At 43.1% G+C, this 20,120-nt stretch overlaps 1 protein-coding gene across 2 annotated transcripts in view; it reads left to right on the top strand.

Annotated features, from left to right (window-relative positions):
• The window catches only part of sipa1l2 (signal induced proliferation associated 1 like 2), an 80,216-nt gene that overhangs the window by 25,105 nt on the left and 34,991 nt on the right, over positions 1-20,120 (top strand). For both annotated transcript variants that reach the window (XM_070840813.1, XM_070840814.1), the window contains exons 2-8: positions 2,545-4,330; positions 8,360-8,493; positions 9,908-10,096; positions 14,939-15,113; positions 15,352-15,455; positions 16,905-17,062; positions 17,626-18,202. In XM_070840813.1, coding sequence (XP_070696914.1) covers positions 2,815-4,330; positions 8,360-8,493; positions 9,908-10,096; positions 14,939-15,113; positions 15,352-15,455; positions 16,905-17,062; positions 17,626-18,202 — 2,853 coding nt within the window. In that variant the 5' untranslated portion in view covers positions 2,545-2,814. The remainder of the gene's footprint in view (positions 1-2,544; positions 4,331-8,359; positions 8,494-9,907; positions 10,097-14,938; positions 15,114-15,351; positions 15,456-16,904; positions 17,063-17,625; positions 18,203-20,120) is intronic.

The raw sequence follows: 20,120 nt of genomic DNA, 5'->3' as shown, positions 1-20,120 counted from the left end.
CGTGACATTTGGGTGTCGGTCAGCAGACTGCCATAGTCACCTCTGCACCCTGCCATGTCTGGGAAAGAGACCAGAGATTGATTTTGGTTGACTAGAGAAACCTATAATAACTGTCTAGCAGCACGAGTAGAAGACACTTGGAGAAAAACCAAGCTATTTTTACAAGGTTCTTTGGTTTTGTGACAGAATATGTCACATGGCGTCTTGGGGTGATGGACAATTGATGTTTGAAGCAGTTGATTCAGTATAGGTCAGTTTCCCTCTCCCAAATATCTCAAGTTATCTTTCTGAAAGTATAAGCAGATTTACACTGCATCAGATTTTAACATGCAGTGCTTATATTTTAGAAAAAAAGTTTTGTTTTTCCCTGCTTACACGAGCGTATTCAGATTTTTGTATCTTTGAATTTGTTGCTATATTGTAAAATAATAAAACCAAAAACTTCATACACAAATATCCCGCTTTTCAGACATGAATGTTGTCTGTATTGAAAATGAGTGACTGACGTTGAGATTGTTTGCTGCAGTTCAGCCCAGCAGATATTCCATTATTCATCATTTGACAAATGTATTTCCCAGAACGGTTCTCAATGCTACATTATGCATTCACATGACACAACACAATATCTTGCTGTCCTCTCTAAGCCTTGTGTTAAATACAGTGACACTACAGTTTCCTGCTTGTGAATGAAGCTGTGTTCATAACCCGAATCAGTCTGTAATGGGAGACAGAGGATTGTGGATAGTTTGATAATGATACCTTCTCAGTTAGGTCTACAGCCAAACTATTCCTACACATTTGGGTCATGCATGCATTAACCTGTATTTGGCCCAGGCAGAAGCGCATACTGTATTATTACAATGTTTCTGACTTATCCAGGGTGTATTTGGTCTAGTCTGGCTTATAGCTAATCTTAATGTGCCCCACATTTTCATCCCAAAATAGTTTACCCTCCTCCTTGACAGTAAATGAAAGGGAAATGTAAATGGTTATCTGGACAGAGAGGCTATCATATTAAAGGCCAGTGGATGGAGCTGAAGCAATGCTTGGGGCACTTGGCCCAACTATATCTATCATGTTTACAGCGAAATCTTGCAAGGAGAATAGCTTTAACAGGGCTTATCATCTTCACTGAAGCAAAAAAAAAAGTAACGATTCAGTGCCCTGTTCTCTGCGAGGGTTCACTGCATGACTCATGGGGTTTTCACATGATTGCAGTACTAGGAGAAATGAGGCACACCACCAGCCCCAAAGTACAAGAAAAAAGCATTTAGGTCACTGAAGAGTCCCAGTGTAGCATAGTGTGGTGTGATCTTCCATGCAGAAGTCAGTGTTTGAGGAGATGTATGCAGTGTAGCACCTCAGCTGCTCAGCCCCCCCCCCCCCCCCCCCCCCGGACCTGCAACACACCTAATGGCAGGGTGAGAGGAACCTGCGTGTGTTTCCTAGAGTTGTTCATTTCCTCTCTGAGTTTTGCTTTTGGTGTCAGTATACAGCACATTCTGAGTGTCATTATTACATTGTTCAGTCAAATTGTTTTCTATAGTTGAAGGAGGCTGTATGGCCAACCAGGCGCCTATTGAACAAAAGCCTACACATGGCTTATATACAGGGACGTAACTGTCAGATAAAAATGGAAACCATGTGAGTTTGCTGTGTGTGTGTGTGTGTGTGTGTATGTGTGTGTGTGTGTGTGTGTGTGTGTGTGTGTATCTGAAATACCCAACAGGGAACAAAGCTGCTTTTGAAGGACAAACCGACCAGTGTTTTCACTCTCCTTCTCTCTGTCCTCAGATGTTCAGGTTAATGAATAAAACTGCTGATATCAGCCTTTTGTCTGTTTATCATTTCCCCGGTTGAACAGAACTGAACAAGGGGACAGTGTAAACTTGCAAACTTTCTCTTCTGAAATTATGGTAGTAGATTGGACGGCAACCTCAGTGAATTTAGACCGATTTGTCGTAGCCATTGTAGCTCATCGGCTCCTTGTTAATTTTCTTCCCAACCAACAACGCCAGATAAAAAGGCAAAGTGGCATTGGCATTGAATATGCAAAAATATCTGTCTTGTATAATACGCAGGCTTGATGATGCTATGAGTGGTTGGTTCAGATATTGGTACATGCGAACGTTTAGCTGAACATCTGCCTATTGTTGCAGTAATTTGCTTCACCACCATCTGTTAGGCATTGGCTGGAAGCACCAAAAAGATATGCATCTATCTTGTTATAAACCCATAATGGCACCAGCTCCTCTCAAATGCACTAATTAGCTGTATTCACTGATATGCTCTACATAGTTGCAAAGCTAATACAGCCCTACATACCCCTTGGTGGGAGTTTATTGCAAGATAACAAGGTACAGACAATTTTGGTCAGCATTATGATCATTTTTATACCTGAACTGAATGTGCCGTGTTTTGGGGTCATTTCGAGGGATACAAACTGCTTTTCCCCATGTTTTTAAATGAGAATGTCTCAGTTCCAGTGTAACCCCATCCCTTAGAGCTAACATTTTCTTCTGTTTTTTTGTTTCTGTGCCATAGATCCCACTCTTCCAGCTGTCGTTCTGCATTGGCGACACGCTGTAAGGAAAGACTCCACTCCGCTGTGCCTCAGCGCTCCATAGACACTTGCCCTTGACATCCAAATGCTGTGTGTGGATCGTCGTGCCAGCAGCCTCCTGTGAGTTATGACGACGGCTGCTTCATTGACTCAGGAAAGAGGCTCCTCCTCCTCTCACCACTGAGCAAATCACATGATGTAATGAAGAAGGGTCCTGAAAGTCTGCTCTTCAAGGAGTCCGCCAGCAGGATATGAGTATTTTGAGCCCTGTGACGGATAACAAATCAAACCTTGTGGGAATTGTGGGAGGCCCAGAAGAATACTCCAGAGCAATGCAGTCAGAGGAACTATTCAGCAGGAAACTCAAAGCCCTGAATGGTAGCATGGGACCACCAACTTCGAACATGCAGGGGAAACCTGAAGGTGCAGGCAAAACAAATGGTACTCCAGCCATGCCAAAAATGGGCGTCAGGGCCAGAGTGACAGAGTGGCCACCAAGGAAAGATGGATGGGACGGACGGCCTTGTCCGAACTATCAGAGTGTCATACCAGTGTTTCAGAATGGCCAGCAGGAACATACTGTGGAAATACTGGAGCAAGGTGAAGCAGTCTGTCTGGAGGTAGACTACTCTGACAAATACACTCTGAGTGACCTCCTCAGCAGCTCCCCTCTCAAGGGTCTCCATCCTATCCGTCAACGGAGTAACAGTGACGTTACCATTAGTGACATTGACTCTGAGGACATAATGGACCAGAACGCGGTCAATCCAAACACTGGGGCCTCGCTGCACCGTGAATACGGCAGCACATCCTCCATTGACCGTCAGGGCCTTAGTGGAGATGGCTTCTTTACCATGCTTAGGGGCTACCGAGTCGACACCCTAGACCACCGTAGCATACCACCTCTGGGTTTCCCCGAATTGTTGCGTTGTGATGCCTCCCTCTCCCCTAGCCTGCAGACAGCAGCCCAGATCGCCAGAGGTGAAATAGTCCACATTCCAGGATATGACTACATAGACAGCTCTCTTCTCTACAGCCGGGAGCGGGAGAAGTCCTTCATGAGGCGTCTCAAATCAGAATCATCCGAAACATCTCTCTTCAGGAAACTGCGGACCATAAAGAGCGAGAGTGACGCCTTGCGACTCTCAATAGAGGATGACCGCCGACCACTCAGCTTTCAGAAATGCTTTTCGCACTATGACGTCCAGAGTGTGCTTTTCAACATCAGTGAGGCGGTGGCAAGTAGAGCTAACCTGAGCCAGAGGAAGAACACCACTACAGGAGCTTCAGCTGCATCAGCTGGACTCGGGCCTGGAGCTGGTGGAGTGTCCGGAGGTGGAGCTGTGGCTGGACCCGGAGCAGGGACAGATGGCGGAGCAGCAGGATGTAGCAGTGGAAATGCCCCCATGTTTGAGTCTCCACTAGGCAGCAGGGAGGACTTGAACCCCAAGGAGAACCTGGATGCCGATGAGGGGGACGGGAAGAGCAACAACTTAGTGCTGAGCTGTCCACACTTTCGCAATGAGATCGGTGGTGAGGGTGAGAGGAGGATCTCCCTCTCCAGAGCAAACAGTGCCAACTACAGTGGCATGTCAGAGAGCTGTTCTTTTGAATCATCTTTAAGTTCCCACTGCACCAATGCAGGAGTCTCTGTACTGGAGGTGCCTCGAGAAAACCAACCTATCCACAGGGAAAAGGTCAAACGCTACATCATCGAGCACATCGACCTTGGAGCGTATTACTACCACAAGTACTTCTATGGGAGAGGTAAGTCATGCTTATGATGAATGTGTGACTTTTGAGTTTACATAGGTTGAACAGTACAGGAGGATTTAAATATCATAATATCATATCATCATATAAAATTTTACAGGCCAAAGCCATTTCCTTGAAACAAGACGACTCACAATGCCATGCGAGAGCAATACCCCTAATGGAGCAGCCTGCACTCATTGGGTCAGACATCTTGACGGCCCAGTTATTTTTGTAGGACCAGATGAAATAAGGGCCAGAACAATAGCAGGCCTGTGCCGGGTGCAGGGGTGTATGTTTCACTTCCTTGGGAGAGGAGCGGTCATGTCCTCCCAGTGATATTGCCTTGAACCCTGTGGAGAAGCTGTGATTAGTCATGTGAGAAGCAAGAGGTGAGCAAGAGGGTGTGTTGCAGCTGTTCTCCGTGGGGGCCACAGGGGTGTGAGGACCCCTCCTATAAAACTTTAGGGTCAGCAAAACTATGCCAAGGTCCCAGGTCCCCCCATTAAAACACCTATGTGACTGGCTCTGGAAATATCGACCTCGACCCATCATTGCATTGTACATATCTGTTTTTCTCACTGTCTATACGCCTGTGTTTGCTGCTCTCAGCAGATTGAATTACCCATTTTGAGCCTCCCCAGAAAACAGCTGCTTCACCTTTCACACCGAGAGATGTCTGACCTTTTTCAAAAAGACACTCTGTCTTAAGAATATTCCTCAATCGAGGCTTAATGTCTCCATTACAGATTACGCATCTGCTCTTCTTACTACATACTACAGTGTGTTTGAATATACCATTGAGCTTACTCGGATAATCATTTACCGTGAAATGTAGCCTCACTCACTACTCAACCCAAAACCAAAGTAGTTGTATTATGTACTTAACCTCTTTCTGTGTCAGCCCAGGCCAATGTATTATTGAAATGCCTTGTGTTGCTGTCACTTTCGTTTTGATGTTATAGCCTTTACAGAGGATGCCTATTTCACAGTATGTGGATGTGGCTTTTGCCCTTCTTTCATGAGGTGTTTTATCTAAGAGGCAATTCTGTCATCACCTCTGCTTTACCACACACACACAGACACACACACACAGATAAAAACAGGCACATACTCACACACATTCACACAAACATGCCGTGTGTCACCACTTTAGGGCAAGCTTTTATCAACCTGGGCTGAACATTGATCCTATTGATTGCCTAGAGCCCTCCTTCCCTTAGCAACAGGAGTGTCTCTCCCCAGGCTGCCCTAATGGACACAATGTTTCATCCACACCCACAGGCCAAGCTTTGTCACATACAGGTCATGGTCGTGTTGTATGAAGAGATACATATTGATGTGCCATTGAGGGAAACCAGATGTTCTCAGCCTTTTTGAATGTGGATTAATGGGAAATCAAGCAAATGAAGATGAATGTGAAAATACAATACACACGTACATCCTGTTGCCCAGTGAACCGGAAATGTCTAAGTGAATTTACAATAAGAAAAACATATTTTTGAATTAAGAGGAACTTTGAGAAACAAGTGCATTCAGTCAAGATAACAAATTAAAGTTAAAAAATGAAAATGATTAAATATTCATTCATTTTTTCATTCTACTTCAAAGTTAAGCTGACCCCTTTATTAGCTCAGAGAGAGGGACATAAAGCACTATGATGTGGGAGAGTGTGAGGTTGAAATTGACATTTATTAGATGTCATGCAAAATAACTCAAGGAGAAATATGCACATATTTATAATTTATGTGTCATAGCGAGAATGATGTGTATCAGCAACAGATGCAGAGTATTTCTTTTATTCTGTTCTAACCAGTCTCTTTTGGAAGATAGGGTGATCGGCTCCTGTCAGATCACATCTTTGCAGCCCAGTAGCCACCACTGCACAGACCAGTACTGGGTTGCTTATGTAATCCATGTCTTGTGACCTCTAATAAAGTTTTAGAGCCACAAATGTAAAAAGTAAGGACATTTGAAGGCATTTCTGCAGTGTGTGGTGACAGGAAGATGAAAAAGAAGCATTATTTGACATGACAATCCATTTTGCAGTCATTCATTTTGCAACCTTTGGCAAATTGTCAAGACCAAGTGATGAGTACCACTGACATGTTGATAGAAATGTGTTGACAAAAAGCGTTCCTCTACAGTTGACGCCGTCTCCCTCACTGTGCCATCGGTATTCGTATGCCTAGAAAGCCCTCCCACCACCATTTGACCTTCTGTCTCATAGAGCATATCCCCTCAGTCCACTGTCCCTGGCAATCCATGCATTCCTCAGATGGTTAACCCTGCATTGCCTCCATGCAGTAAATTTATTATTCATGCTGATATGCACTTTGCTCCAATGTTAATGTCACAGTTACAAGAATCAGCATACTGTGCATGCTCTACACGGCATGGATGCAATAAACTTCTCCAGAAATCTCTTTGCGAATGTCTGTCCCCACTGGGGTTTTCCTTTTGTTGTTGCTGAATCCAGGTCTTTCTTCCCCGGCTTTATCCTGGATTAGGGAGTGTTTGCTCAAGGCACCGCTTTTCGTGTGCAAAGCTCTGCCCAGTCCATGTCCATGAGACACACACACACACACCTCATACTCTGACCTTTATTAGACTAACATGACACACGGTACACTGTATGTGAGTGTCGTCTTTAGGCAGTTATAATGAATTTCAAATTGAGTACAATGAGTACAGCTTCTTAAAATGCTTGTATCTAACAAGACTAAAAGTTTAAAGCTCTGCTCTGACTCCCCAAGTGTTCATTACATTTTTCATTATACCACAATACACAATCACAGTACAAAACCGTTGGAAAGACTGAACAACATATTGGCAACTTTAGTATTCCTGAAGCCAGAAATTATGTTAAAATATTAATTAGTTATTATAGTTGTTGTGTTTTTTTTGTTATAATTATGGGAATCATTCTTCAGGGATAATAAATGCTTATAAGAAATTAGGTGCCATTGTGGAGTGGTGTATCATCTAACTAACAACTGTCTAGCCATGTCGACAACATTGGCATAACCTGTACTTAGTTGAATTGTTCATCTGATGGACGTACCGACCAACTGAACATCAACACCCACAGGACCTGGCACAAAAATCCTGGTTTCTAAATTCTATAAATGTCTTTTTTTTTTTTTTTTTGTCCTGAAGTACTTAAGTTGGTTCGCCAGTCCCAAAAATGTCAACGTCAACTGTTTTGCCTTTGTTCCACTTAAGGACACAAATACTCTGAGCCTGACCAGAGGGGACATCCTAATCCCGGTGACCTGCTGATTTATGGCACATACCATGTTACCACTTCATCCAGGGTTTAAACGTAGTGTCTACCGCTCCCCATACATTCTGTCGACTGAAAGCAAAATACCATGGAAACAAAAGCGAAAATGATCTTGAAAGACTTTTAGCGAGTTTCTTAAAGCCAAGGTTTGCCTGTAGTGGTGTGAGTCATAATCCAAAAACCCAAATGACATTTACTATGCTCTCTGGTAGTTCTCAGAGTCTGCATTATGCATGGGAGGATGATACATTCATTACTTCAGAATGAAGAATCTAAAACACAAAGATGAATTTGGGACTCCACCAATTTTTAATACTGAATCATGGCGAACAAAAACATGGCTATATCTGTAACAATAATACTTTGTTCTCCATGTGTTAATATCATGAGAAGCACGAAGCTGTGTGGAGTATCTGGGTCAGTGTTGGGTCAGAGTGGGTCAAACTTTCCAGGGCTGTATTTCTATTCATTTATTTACCTTTTTAAATCCCGGTGCTTACTCTACAAGCTGTGTTCTAATCTAAAGTGAATCAGTTGGAAATCTCCACTGGACCCCTGCTGCTTTTGGTAATCTGTGCCACAGCTCGCTCACGGCCTATTCACAATTAATAAATATATGGACTCAATCATGTTAATAATTTATATTATTTTGAAGCAAAAGCCGTGATTTGATTAAGATTTCAACAAGGTCATTGATCCTTCAGAACTTTGCAAGATGAACGTGTTATTAATTCTGATCTTTCTCACTCAATGTCCAGAGCATCAAAACTATTTTGGGGTAGATGACCATCTGGGACCTGTGGCAGTCAGCATCCGCAGGGAGAGGCTGGACGATGGGAAGGAGAAAGAAGGAATGCAGTACAACTATCGAGTCACCTTCAGAACCAGTCAGGTAACTATATTACACTGAAGTGCACTTTGTTTCTGCTCTGCTTATTCTCCGAAGTCAGCATAGCACTACAGTGGATGCATGGTGGGAGAAACCTGCATGATTTCTATCACTCAATTAAAGAACTGACCACAAGCCACGGCATGCTTTTAAAGGATATTTCTCGTATTTCTCATACATTGCTTTCAGCAAGACTTGTTAAGGTCACTCAGCTCAGGGCTCATTCAAGCAGTACAAGAGTGCAGGAATGCTTCAGTGCCCCTGAAAACAAGAGGGGGCCTCTCACAGCTCTCCGGTCCTAAATCTACTCCTAGCACCCTAATGTGTCCAGTGAGTCTGTGCCAGTTGTGACTCAGTTGGCCTCTCATGCAAACACTGATGCAGTCTATCGAAGTCGGTGTGTGATTGCTGCGGCTTGCTTACTCTCTCACACGCCCACGCGTGCACACATATGCATGCGCATGTACACGCAGCATGATTAATCCACAAACTGAGATGCACGGTCTCACAGCCCCTGGTGGTACAGGAACCTCTCATTGATTGATGCTGGGTGGTCTCATCCTCTGAATAATTCAGGTGCGACAGATGTGTCAGGCAGGGAAATGTCACCGATATCCAGTGCCATTCTTGGTTTTAAGCACCACTCCCACGATAAAACAATGTATCTGGGTCATGTTAGCCCTGCAAGTAGCACGCAGAAAATGTTTTAACTCCCCAACCACTGGAGTAACTATTTGCATGTAGGTCTGCTCCTATCATTCAGCCTCAACACTCTCTGCCTCTCTGTTACACTCTACCTCTCCCTTCCTCTCTGAGTCTGTTAAGTAATCTGCTTTTCAGAAAGCCTCGCTGTCCAGCAGCCATTGACTGCTGACATTCATGTCCACAGGCTGTGCAGAAGGAAATGGAATTTATTGGCGTAAATGTGTCTGTGACGTTCCAAACAACAACACAGAGTTACAGAGTGGGTGTTTTGGAGCTGTTTGGGTCAGCGTTAACTGACACGTTAATGATCTTAATGGTAAAATACCACTTAACATCTAATGCGCAGTTAGCCTGTCTTAATTATTTAGAATGTGAGTTCCTAACGCCTTCCAATGGAGCCGTAATGTAGCCATTGCCCTAAATAATATGGCACAACATAAAAGGATATTACACACACTCACACAGCAGCTGGCGTACAAGCCCAGTTTTCATTTCCAACATTTTGAAATTAAATATAATGTTGTTGCAAAGCGTAGACGGCGAGATCCAAATGAATTAAATTGCTGATTCACAGAGATGTTGACTTTCATTGAAAAAGTGCACTCACAGACCTAACCTCAACACATTGTCCAAAAGGACATCAAGGCCCCGTGAGACACGTGACAGACAGTTGAATGAAACTTGAACATGTGTTTTTTTTTCTTTCTGCCAGCTGACGACACTGCGTGGAGCCATCTTAGAGGATGCCATTCCATCCACTGCGAGGCACGGGACGGCCCGCGGCCTGCCGCTGAAAGAAGTGCTTGAATATGTCATCCCTGAACTCAATATCCAGTGTCTGAGGCTGGCCCTCAACAGCCCCAAGGTCCCAGAGCAGCTACTCAAGCTGGACGAGCAGGGGGTGAGTACATCGAGATGTCCTCCATGTTGTGAGTGCCACCACAGACTTCTGCTGATGATGATTAAGCAGCACTAGAGCAATCTGCGGTTAAGTGCTTTGATCGGGGACATTTGTTCATGGGGAACACTCATTATTAAAGGAATAGTGTGACATTTTGTGAAATATGTCTATTTGCTCCATTTGCTGTTTGTATAAAACCTGCAGGCTGGAAATGACAATTTGTGGTTTTATGGGGTGTTTTGTGGGACCATTACTTGTTTGGATGGCTTACTTTTCATCACTGTGAGGTTGTCAAGCAACCAGTCAAGACTCCGAGACTTGCATCCGAACAAGAAATAGCGTGCCACATAAGCCCTGTTAGGACACAGTTTATGTATGGATGACACAAAGGAGATATATATAGTGCATTCTGACAGAGCCAGACTAGTTGTTTCCCCTTTTTTCTAGTCTTTATGTTAAGCTAAGCTAACAGGCGCTCTGTGTTTTCTTTCCTAGTTGATGGGCTGCATATTTTCCAAAAAATGTTGAACTATTCTTTTAAGGAAGGTAAAGCAAGAGCCCATTCACTTTCCTTCACACAGATTTTCTAATTGCTTCACAGCCACATATCACTATAATGGACAGTCTGGGAATTAGAGAATGATGGGCTGTATTGATTGTTACTGAAGACATATCTGTCTCTATTTCTGACATTTGGGCCAGCCATAGAAGGAAACGGGGAGCGATTAACTTCAAATAGCTAGAATCTTTGTCTCGTTTGTGAGTTGCATATTATAGATGACACGGGGTCCCGGTCCAAGGCATAGGACTGCCGATATCATGCTTAAATACAAACAATATGAATCCCACTCACTCTGACACACATTTTCTGCAGATAGAACGCACATCCATAAGCTGACACAAGTAGCTCACTTTTGACAACCCACTTATGTAAGAGCGGGCGATTTGGTATTCTGCCTGGATGGTGGCGAATGTCATCTTACATTATCTCTGTTTGAATAAAATGGCTATTAGTGATATGGGCTTTCTATATTCACAGGTGTCAGAGATGGATTCATTGTGTGAACTTAAAGCCCTTTATTTTCTCTTCTAATGAAACTGCAAGATGGAAAGGAGCATGTGGGGGATTAGCTAGTGCTCTATTGCTTATCTTACTATCAGAGAATTGGCTGCTTATTAGGGTAATTACATTCATTAGCATGAGCCCATCCTTCCAATTGACAGGGGAAAGGCTCTTATAATAGAAAGTGTCAGCCGTGTCTCTCTTGTATATTAAGGTGGTGTTGTACTCATAAATAAGAGCAGTGTAGTATCCTCTCTAAAGCAAGTTAAATTCACTTAAGATGATGACAGTCTTTGTGTATCCAAAGTAACTTGATAAGTGTGTGCTCTTCGTAGTCCTTCCCGCAGGATCTCAAGGAGCTCGCACAGTTTGTTCACCTGTCATACAACTCCCCATGCCTTTGGTATGAGAGACTGTCTGCAGATACAGATACAGACTTTGATATAAGACCGAAACTGACACATAAGGGGAAAAAAAGCAATAAAGTAATCTAAGAAACTAGTTTCAGAGGAACCGAGCCCAGGCTAAGTGGGGCTTAAAGCTCTTCCAACTGGCACTCCTCCTCACAGACCTCAAACCAAACGCCCAGTGGAGAGGCCAGTTATATATTTGGACATCAGTATTTTTGTACACTTCTGTTTTAATCATTAATGTTATGCTTGCCGTGCAAACGTTTAATATGTCAAGCACCCCGTAATCTTCTCTTTAACCAAGCTGGACTTTGACCACCCCTCTAATTTGTTTATGTGAGGAAGCTAATATTGGACAAGAAGAACTGAAGCCCATAGATAGAGTGGTCTGCCAGGCCTGTTTTTTGTTAGTTTGAGTGCATAATCTTCTTCTACCACACGCAGAAAGCTTTATCTGAGGATTTTTTTGTGTGTGTATGCACACTGCTGAGGAAATGTTAGGCCTCAGTTTTTGTGTGTGTGAGTGTGTATGCATGTGTGTGAATAGGCTTCTTTTTGCTGTGAACATAAAGCACGCCTGTCGGGTTGGAGTCTCCCGGAGCAGGACAGCTTTCATAATATCCTCATGATCAGTTCTCCAGAAAGAATATCCCTGAAAGGAGTGTTGTAGACTCTGCTGTAATGGCCCTGGATGTAAGAAGAGAACACAGCATATGCGAATGTATTTTAGATCACATTGTAGATCACAGTGAACTGACTGTGTGCAGATGGAATGGGAAAAGCATTAGGCATCTAGTAAGATTTAGTGATTTTAGGTGATAGAAATCACAAATGATACATTTTCCTAAGAAAGCCACTGATGTAAAATGTGTATCTGCTTCTATCTAAAGACTACTATCTGGAAAATGACTGAGTTCTTGTTTAATAGAAACAGCTGCTGCATCAGTTTCAGAATTAAAAATGTCATTTTAAGCTTCAATTCATAATTCAAGATAATAAAAGCAGGGATCTGAATAAGATAACCGCTAGCCTGCAGGTGTCTGCGTGGAAAATGTAACTACACATAACACTAATAGTAAAGACAACATCGAAGAGGTCAGAGAAAGGCTACTTATCTTTCCCTCTCAGTAATGCTGAACAAATTACCTTCTTCCTAACCTAGAAACCCATTTTAATTGCACTATTCTTTATCATAACACGAGCTAAGAATAATAGCATGACACTGGCTAGCTTCCAACACTGCCAATTAAGTTTTGCAGCAGTCTTACAATAGTCAACAGGTAAAAGCCTTTGCAGGACCATAAATCACTGCTGATGCCCACAGCGACAGCTCAGCTCTCAAGTATAATTCAGGCTTAAGTGTGATTTGTTCCACAAGTTCATGAGAGTAATCTACCACCTACTGAGGCTGTTATTGCACTGCAAGATCACGTCTCCTTTAAGTAAATCAATCCCCTGTCATGATATTGAAGCTTGAGGATTAACTTGGAGAAATTAGGTAGTGACCAGGTTTTTTTTTCCTACCACATCTACCTTCAATATGCCCATCTTTAGGTATTGTTTCTGCAGCTCTTGCACACCTCCATCCCAAAACAGCGATAGATGTTTGTTTAATGGAGCATTATGGCTGTTTTGGGCACCACATTTCTGCTGCATCGGGATACTGCAGTGCAGACAGATGTCACACTGTTGGGACACAGCTGTATCCCTCAGGTGTGTCTCAGAGCTCTCCAAGGGGAACATTGTCCTCATTGCTCTCTCCACTCATTAAGTATCTTTCCATCTTTGCATTTTATAGGGTTTTTTTTTTTTTTTGTTAAAGAGAAGGAGAGGGGCGAACAGTTTTTAGCACCCTCGAGCTCTGGAGAGAAAGACATCAGGGAAGGAGCCAAATAAAGAGAGAGAAAATGTACTGATTTCTAGCAACCTATGCTCAGCTTTTTAGTCAGTGGAATATTTTAGCTAATCACAGATCCGTTAAATGGGATATAGCCTTTTTTAATGGCTGCTTTACCTTATCAGAAGCTGATGCCACCACAAAATACATCAAAGGAGGCTACACAATGAGCTTCTCCTCAGGAGTATTACTCATCTGTATATTTGTTATGCGTCTTGATGTGTTTGCACTTTTCAGCCAGTGCCCAATTTGCACCAAAGGAGAATGTGATTGTCCTTGCCGTCGGTCAGTCTTTAAAGAAGCACAGGAGGTTAAGTAAGCCCTTATAGTGCAGGATAAGAAATGAAGGACCACATCATTGCACATTTTCCCACTTCCAGTGGGCTTGATGGTATAATAGCTCTCCATCACCGCAGGAGCTTTAGAGGAGAGTGGGCTGCCTGATAAAGGAAGTCGTGATGGCAACGGTGTCAGCAGCACAGCAGGAACCAATAACCTGTAACGGAGTAAAAAGACAATTCCAATATGTTTCAGTATATACATCATTTGTTGATTTTCATATTCCCAGAAACCTTTTCATCTTCCTGCAGTGACACATTTACCCTGGGTCAAGATCACGCTGTCCTCAGCTGTGAATATTGAGCAACAGGTGCCAAATGCGGGGATCTATTTTTTCATCTTTTTTTTTTTTTTCTCTCTGTTTGACTTGTCTTTCTTGGCTTGTTCCAGGGGGCTGTAAGTGTAAGCCATGAAAGATTCATGTTGGTGGAGTGGGCTCTCACTCTCAACGTGCAAGGAGAATCACTCCGGATGTTTTATTTCTTCCTGTCTCTTCGCGAGACAAGTTCATATCAGGCCTGTCATTTCTGGATAATATTAATGCCTGCAGTGAAAAGCTGTGAGATTTGGCTGGCTTGTCCATGTCTATGAAGACTTTGGCTTGTAAATAAGACATTTATCTCTGAAACGGTCTGTGTTGAACCATGACTGAATCATCATTGGTGTTGCCATTTAACACCTCTTATGCTCTTCTATTTTATATTCCACTGCTACAGTGAGGACTTTAACAAACAAAAGTATTGCTTAAGGAAGTCTTTTTAGAAATGATTAAAATGCTATTGCTGGCAGCTTATAGAGTTTTGTGCCATAAACATAAGCTCTCCTGCTCTGTGTCTGTAATTCACTCCCTCGTTGCTCCACAGCTGCTCTTTAGTAGCAGCTATTAGCTGGGCTTGATTTATGCTCTGCTCAGAGCTCTTGAGAGTTCACAGGCTGGATTCACAAAAGGGGATTTTAGCTCTCTCCTAGAAGGGTTAGGAAGGCCTTCACATTAGCTGTGATATGATGGAAAGTGGGTACTCACATGCTCTGAGTGCATAATGTACAGTATGTATGAGGGTGGTGTGTGATACATATCAGCGACAGGAAAGGATACTTACTCACTGAGTGTCTGTGTATGTTCCCCATTCCAGCTAAGCTTCCAGCACAAGGTGGGAGTGCTTTACTGCAAGGCTGGCCAGAGCACAGAAGAAGAGATGTACAACAACGAGAGTGCTGGACCGGCACTGGAGGAATTCTTGGACCTGCTCGGCCAGAGGGTGCGCCTCAAAGGCTTCACCAAGTACAGAGCTCAGCTGGATAACAAGAGTAAGATAAAAAAAAAAAAAACATCACACATCAAACTAAATCTTAAAGTGTAAGCCCACACACACTCCTGCTGAGTGCAGATGCTCCACTCTGTTTCACATTGCCTTTTTGAGGGCTAATTTTTCAATATATCTTTAAACTTGATTTCTGTCCAATTACATCATGATCTTACCTAATACAATGGCTTTTTGTAATGAGGCCTGAAACACTAACGGCCCTGTCCTGTCCTGTGTTACAGCGGACTCCACAGGCATGCACTCTCTCTATACCACCTATAAGGACTATGAGCTGATGTTTCACGTGTCCACCATGCTCCCCTACACACCCAACAACAGACAGCAGGTGAGCAAACGTCACACTCCATCTCAGCCACTTTACTGTGTGGTAAGCCCGTGTCCAATGGTGGTAATGGTGGTCCCCGAGCAGCTTCCTTTTAGGATATCTTTAATCCCGACTCCTTCCAAACTTCCCCAGAGGCACATTTTGCCACGGTAATGACCTACCGGTTAAAAGCATGAGCATTGCCATGGTAACGGCACCCCATAGCAGGATTTTAATCAGTGCATCCCCAGGGGCTGGACCTGGTGTGGTATTAGTTGGGCCTCTGTGTCTGTCTGTGCTAACAAGTGGAATTAAGTGGATGTAGTTGTGGACTGGCGAGCGATGGCCCAATAAAGCCGCGATTACAGAGGTTCACTATTTTAGTCTCTTCACTGCTTGTATCAAAGTGAGGCCATAATAACAACCCCTCAGAGATATTTACAGTAGAGATGCCGATGGAGGCAGTAAGTGAAACAGGGGCAGAATCTACAGTGAAATACTGCAGAGACCTAATCTATCATGTGCATCTAAAACATCTGATTGGCAGCATTTGGCTGATTGGGGTTCTTTCGCTTTTCTTTTCTATAGTTGAATTTAATCCTTGGCGGTAATCTTCTAGCAGGCCCAAGCAGAGCTTGCTCCACTCATCCCTTCATCCTTCCAATTCACCTCTGTACCCTGTAATCCTTCTTGTTTCTGGCCCTTGCTGACCCTCACTGACAACTTTATACCAGCCAGAGAATGAGGTTAACTATGTGCACAATCCAACAATACAGACAGTCTAAACTGGGTTTGGGGGAATATGTCTGTGCCACCCAAAAAGCCTAATTTGTGTTCACAGAATCTCCTTCATCAAAAAGCCCTTTATCTTGGATTCAAGATTTTAAATCTACAAACCGTGTCTAGAGCTCTGTAAATGAACTGGTGTTCTGCTTGTGGGGATGGTGCGGATGACACAGACATTACTAGCGATTTGTCACTTGACATTGAAATGTTATGGGGATTTCCTTGACTTGTCCACTCAAATGCTCTCAAAGCAGGGAGAATTAACCTGCACCACAGATTATACTTAGGCTACTTAAGGGTTTGGTCCAAAATAGCTTAGAAATACCACATCTTCCCTCTTACAAATATGAAATTGAATTCATAAGCAATAAAACACACCCTTGGTCAATGCGCTTAGAGATTTCGCTGCTACATCTTATTGGTCTGGTGTCTGCTGCTAATGGTAGGAAAATAAAGAGATTTTGCTGTGTAACAGACCACTGAGGCAGTTTGACTGCCTTTGCAATTCTTCTCTACCTTTACTTTGTTTTATCATTTATATCACAAGTGTCACTCGAGGCTATAGTTCAGGAAGATTTACATAATCTTGCTTAAACCCTGCAAGACATTTTTTTCTTCATTATAAGCGCTTTATGTGATGCATTTTCTCCTTGTATTTCACTCCACTTCTCCCTCTTTTTATAGTTATTAAGGAAGAGGCACATTGGCAATGATATCGTCACCATAGTGTTCCAGGAGCCTGGGGCCCTTCCTTTCACTCCAAAACACATCCGCTCTCATTTCCAACATGTGTTTGTCATCGTCAAAGTCCACAACCCCTGCACTGAAAACGTCTGCTACAGGTAAACGGAGCAAGCATGCACCACGTCTGCAAGGCTCTCTCAAAGCTATTTTACTCTTTACCATGGGATAAGAAGAGCAAACTGATATCCACAAGACAGTTCAGGGGAATGTGTTTGTCTTTTGATGTGCTTTACACAAATACTTCATGCTAAATGGCTCTACATGAACTTTTTAAGAGCACTTAATTTGAAAGAATAATAATAGCCTGCTGAGTGCTTTCTGTGGTTTCTGTCTTGACTTCATAGTAATGTGCAGGAATCGCAAGGCTCTTTTGATCTGTTCAGTGATGATACAGTTATTATCTTCAGACACACCTTGAAATTAAGACTTACGACTCTCACCGAGTGTTTCTGAAGTCAAGACGACTCTTGTTAATAACATAGCATTTGTCGAACAGAGAAAGACTAGTGTGAGCTTCTCTCGCACTCCCCACCAGAAGTAATTTCAACACTCTCTTCAAATGGCTGCTTATTAACGTGCAGTTCAATGCTCCTTCACTTCTTTTAGTTTCTCTCGACTGTCAACACTAGATTTGATTCTTTGATTCCATCCTGTTTTCCAGTGTTGCCGTGTCCAGATCTAAAGACGTGCCTTCGTTTGGCCCCCCTATTCCCAAGTCTGTAACTTTCCCAAAGTCAGCGGTTTTCAGGGACTTCCTGCTTGCCAAGGTCATCAACGGAGAAAATGCTGCGCACAAGTCTGAGAAGTTCCGAGCCATGGCGACTCGTACGAGGCAGGAATACCTGAAGGACCTGGCTGAGAACTTTGTTAGCACAGCTACTATTGACAGCGCTGTGAAATTCAGCTTCATCACCCTCGGAGCCAAAAAGAAGGAGAAGGTGAAACCCAGGAAGGATGCACATCTGTTCAGTGTGGGAGCCATCACCTGGAGCGTCCGCGCCCGAGACTTTGGCCAGTCGATCGACGTGGACTGTTTGCTCGGCATATCTAACGAGTTTATTGTGCTCATCGAGGAAGACTCAAAAAACGTGGTCTTCAACTGCTCTTGTCGTGATGTCATTGGATGGACCTCAGGGATTATGAGCATTAAGATCTTCTATGAGCGCGGGGAGTGTATCATGTTGTCTGCCCACGACAACTGCGGAGAAGACATCAGGGAGATGGTGCAAAGACTAGAGGTAAGATCCTTAAAGTCTCAGCTGTAATAATCTCTGTCATTTTAGGTCTTACTATCTGCTGGATTAGACCATAGGGAATATAGCTATATATAGAGGACCATAGCTGTTCCTTTGTAGCAGACTTTGTGCCCTCATCTTCCGTATCAGTTTCAAACCATACCATACAAAGAGATTTTAGAGAGCAAGAGACAAATAATCCGTTTTCAGACATTGCACTCATCTTGCAGAAGGAGGAACTCATCCTCTATTTTCTTTCTCTGTGGCTAATTGAGGGTTTTATTTTTCATACACTGAGCACATTATAGTAAAGACGAACTAGTCAAAAACTGTTGGAATGGATTGACAGAGGTGCAGCCCAGCTCACCAACGCCTGTTGCTCAGTTTGGTCACTCTTGGAAATCTTGGAAATGACAAATATTTGTGTTGCTTTTCACTTTGGTCTATGTTGCTGGGGCAGCACAATCGTTGGCTTGATGGTAATATGGCCAAATGCCAGCCAACATTTTTTGTTGGGTGGACCATTATGTTTCAGGCCTTTTCCCCTGCTGGTCACTATTACCTTTTTTGTATGTAATCTGACTGTGAGAGGCCTAGTGCTGGATTTTATAGATGATTGTCACGTTTCCTTTTCCGCAATTAAGTGGCTTTTTCTTAGCTTATCTCCTTGTAGTAGTTTTGGTCCCACTAGCTAATTTTCAAAAGCAGAGTTCACCAGTGTAAGAAATGACCCATTTAGTAACTCTAGAGAAACTGTGTTTAACGCACAGGCTGAGTTAGAATGGCTGCCCTTTCTTTAAATGGTGCAGTGAGGCATTTTACTTTGGGGAAGCTGTGGTCTCCCTGTGGTAAAACAATGGATTCTGCAAATATTGCTCTTGCCATTGTAACTTTACTACTTACCACAAACCTTGTTATTTTATTTTCATCATTATATCAGCAGAACTGTTGCTTGCTTAACCTATATCTATCCTGTCAAGTCTCATATGCTGCAACTCTACACTAAGCTTCCGGTATTTGATTTTATTTCCTTGTGTTTCTTTTACTGCCTTTTTCCTCAACATTGTAAGAATATGGTTTACAGAATTAACCAAAAACTGATTTGTTTTCCAGACATCCCCTTCCTCTGTCTAACTGCGGGTTGTACAAAGACGAGAATGTCACTTGAATGTGAAACTGTAAAGTGAAATCAATAGAGTCCAGAGAGGATTATATACCCCCTTTTGATTCACTTCTTCGGCTCATCACACAGAATCAGCAGACAAACACAAGTACAGGTGCTGTCCTGCTTTTGATTGGGATAAACCATTATGAAACAACATAGCATTTTCATCAAAAAGAAAAGAAAAAAAAAGGATGAAGCCACTGCCTGCAGCAGACAGTTAATTTAATGGAGTGAAAGATTAGTGACGATGTGAGTTTGGCCCATGCTTGATTTTTCCGGATGTCTGAGTGCAGGTACAGGAGGAGGCAGCTTAAACAGGACACCAACCCAGTTTTGAAGGGGAGAAGAGGAAACACAGACACATTTTTTGGGTCTGACAGACTAAGAATAGAAGATACTTGGCCTCAGACTACTTCACTCCTATGGAGAGCTACCCACTTAGTCCAAGTTCTCTCATCTACTCTGCTTTGGCCATGTGTACAACTCTGTGGTCCTGGTTACATTGTATGAACTCTGGGGTCAGGTGGCTCTAGGTACCTTCAAGTCCAATAAAAACAGGTCAAAACACCTGGTTCCTCAGCCTGGACACACGTTCATCCAATGCCTTGTTTCCGCTCCTTGTGTTGCTGCATAGGCTTGCTTTTCCTATTCCAGTTTCCATGATTTGTTTACTGAATCTCTAATCAGGCAACCCTTTGTTTCCTTTAAATAACATTGAGGTTGAATCCCAAAATCCAGACCTGAGCTGTGCATGAC

This window comes from Pempheris klunzingeri, chromosome 12, assembly GCF_042242105.1.
Source record: "Pempheris klunzingeri isolate RE-2024b chromosome 12, fPemKlu1.hap1, whole genome shotgun sequence".
In the NCBI taxonomy this organism is placed as follows: domain Eukaryota; kingdom Metazoa; phylum Chordata; class Actinopteri; order Acropomatiformes; family Pempheridae; genus Pempheris; species Pempheris klunzingeri.
This window is presented reverse-complemented; position numbering and strand designations above follow the sequence as displayed.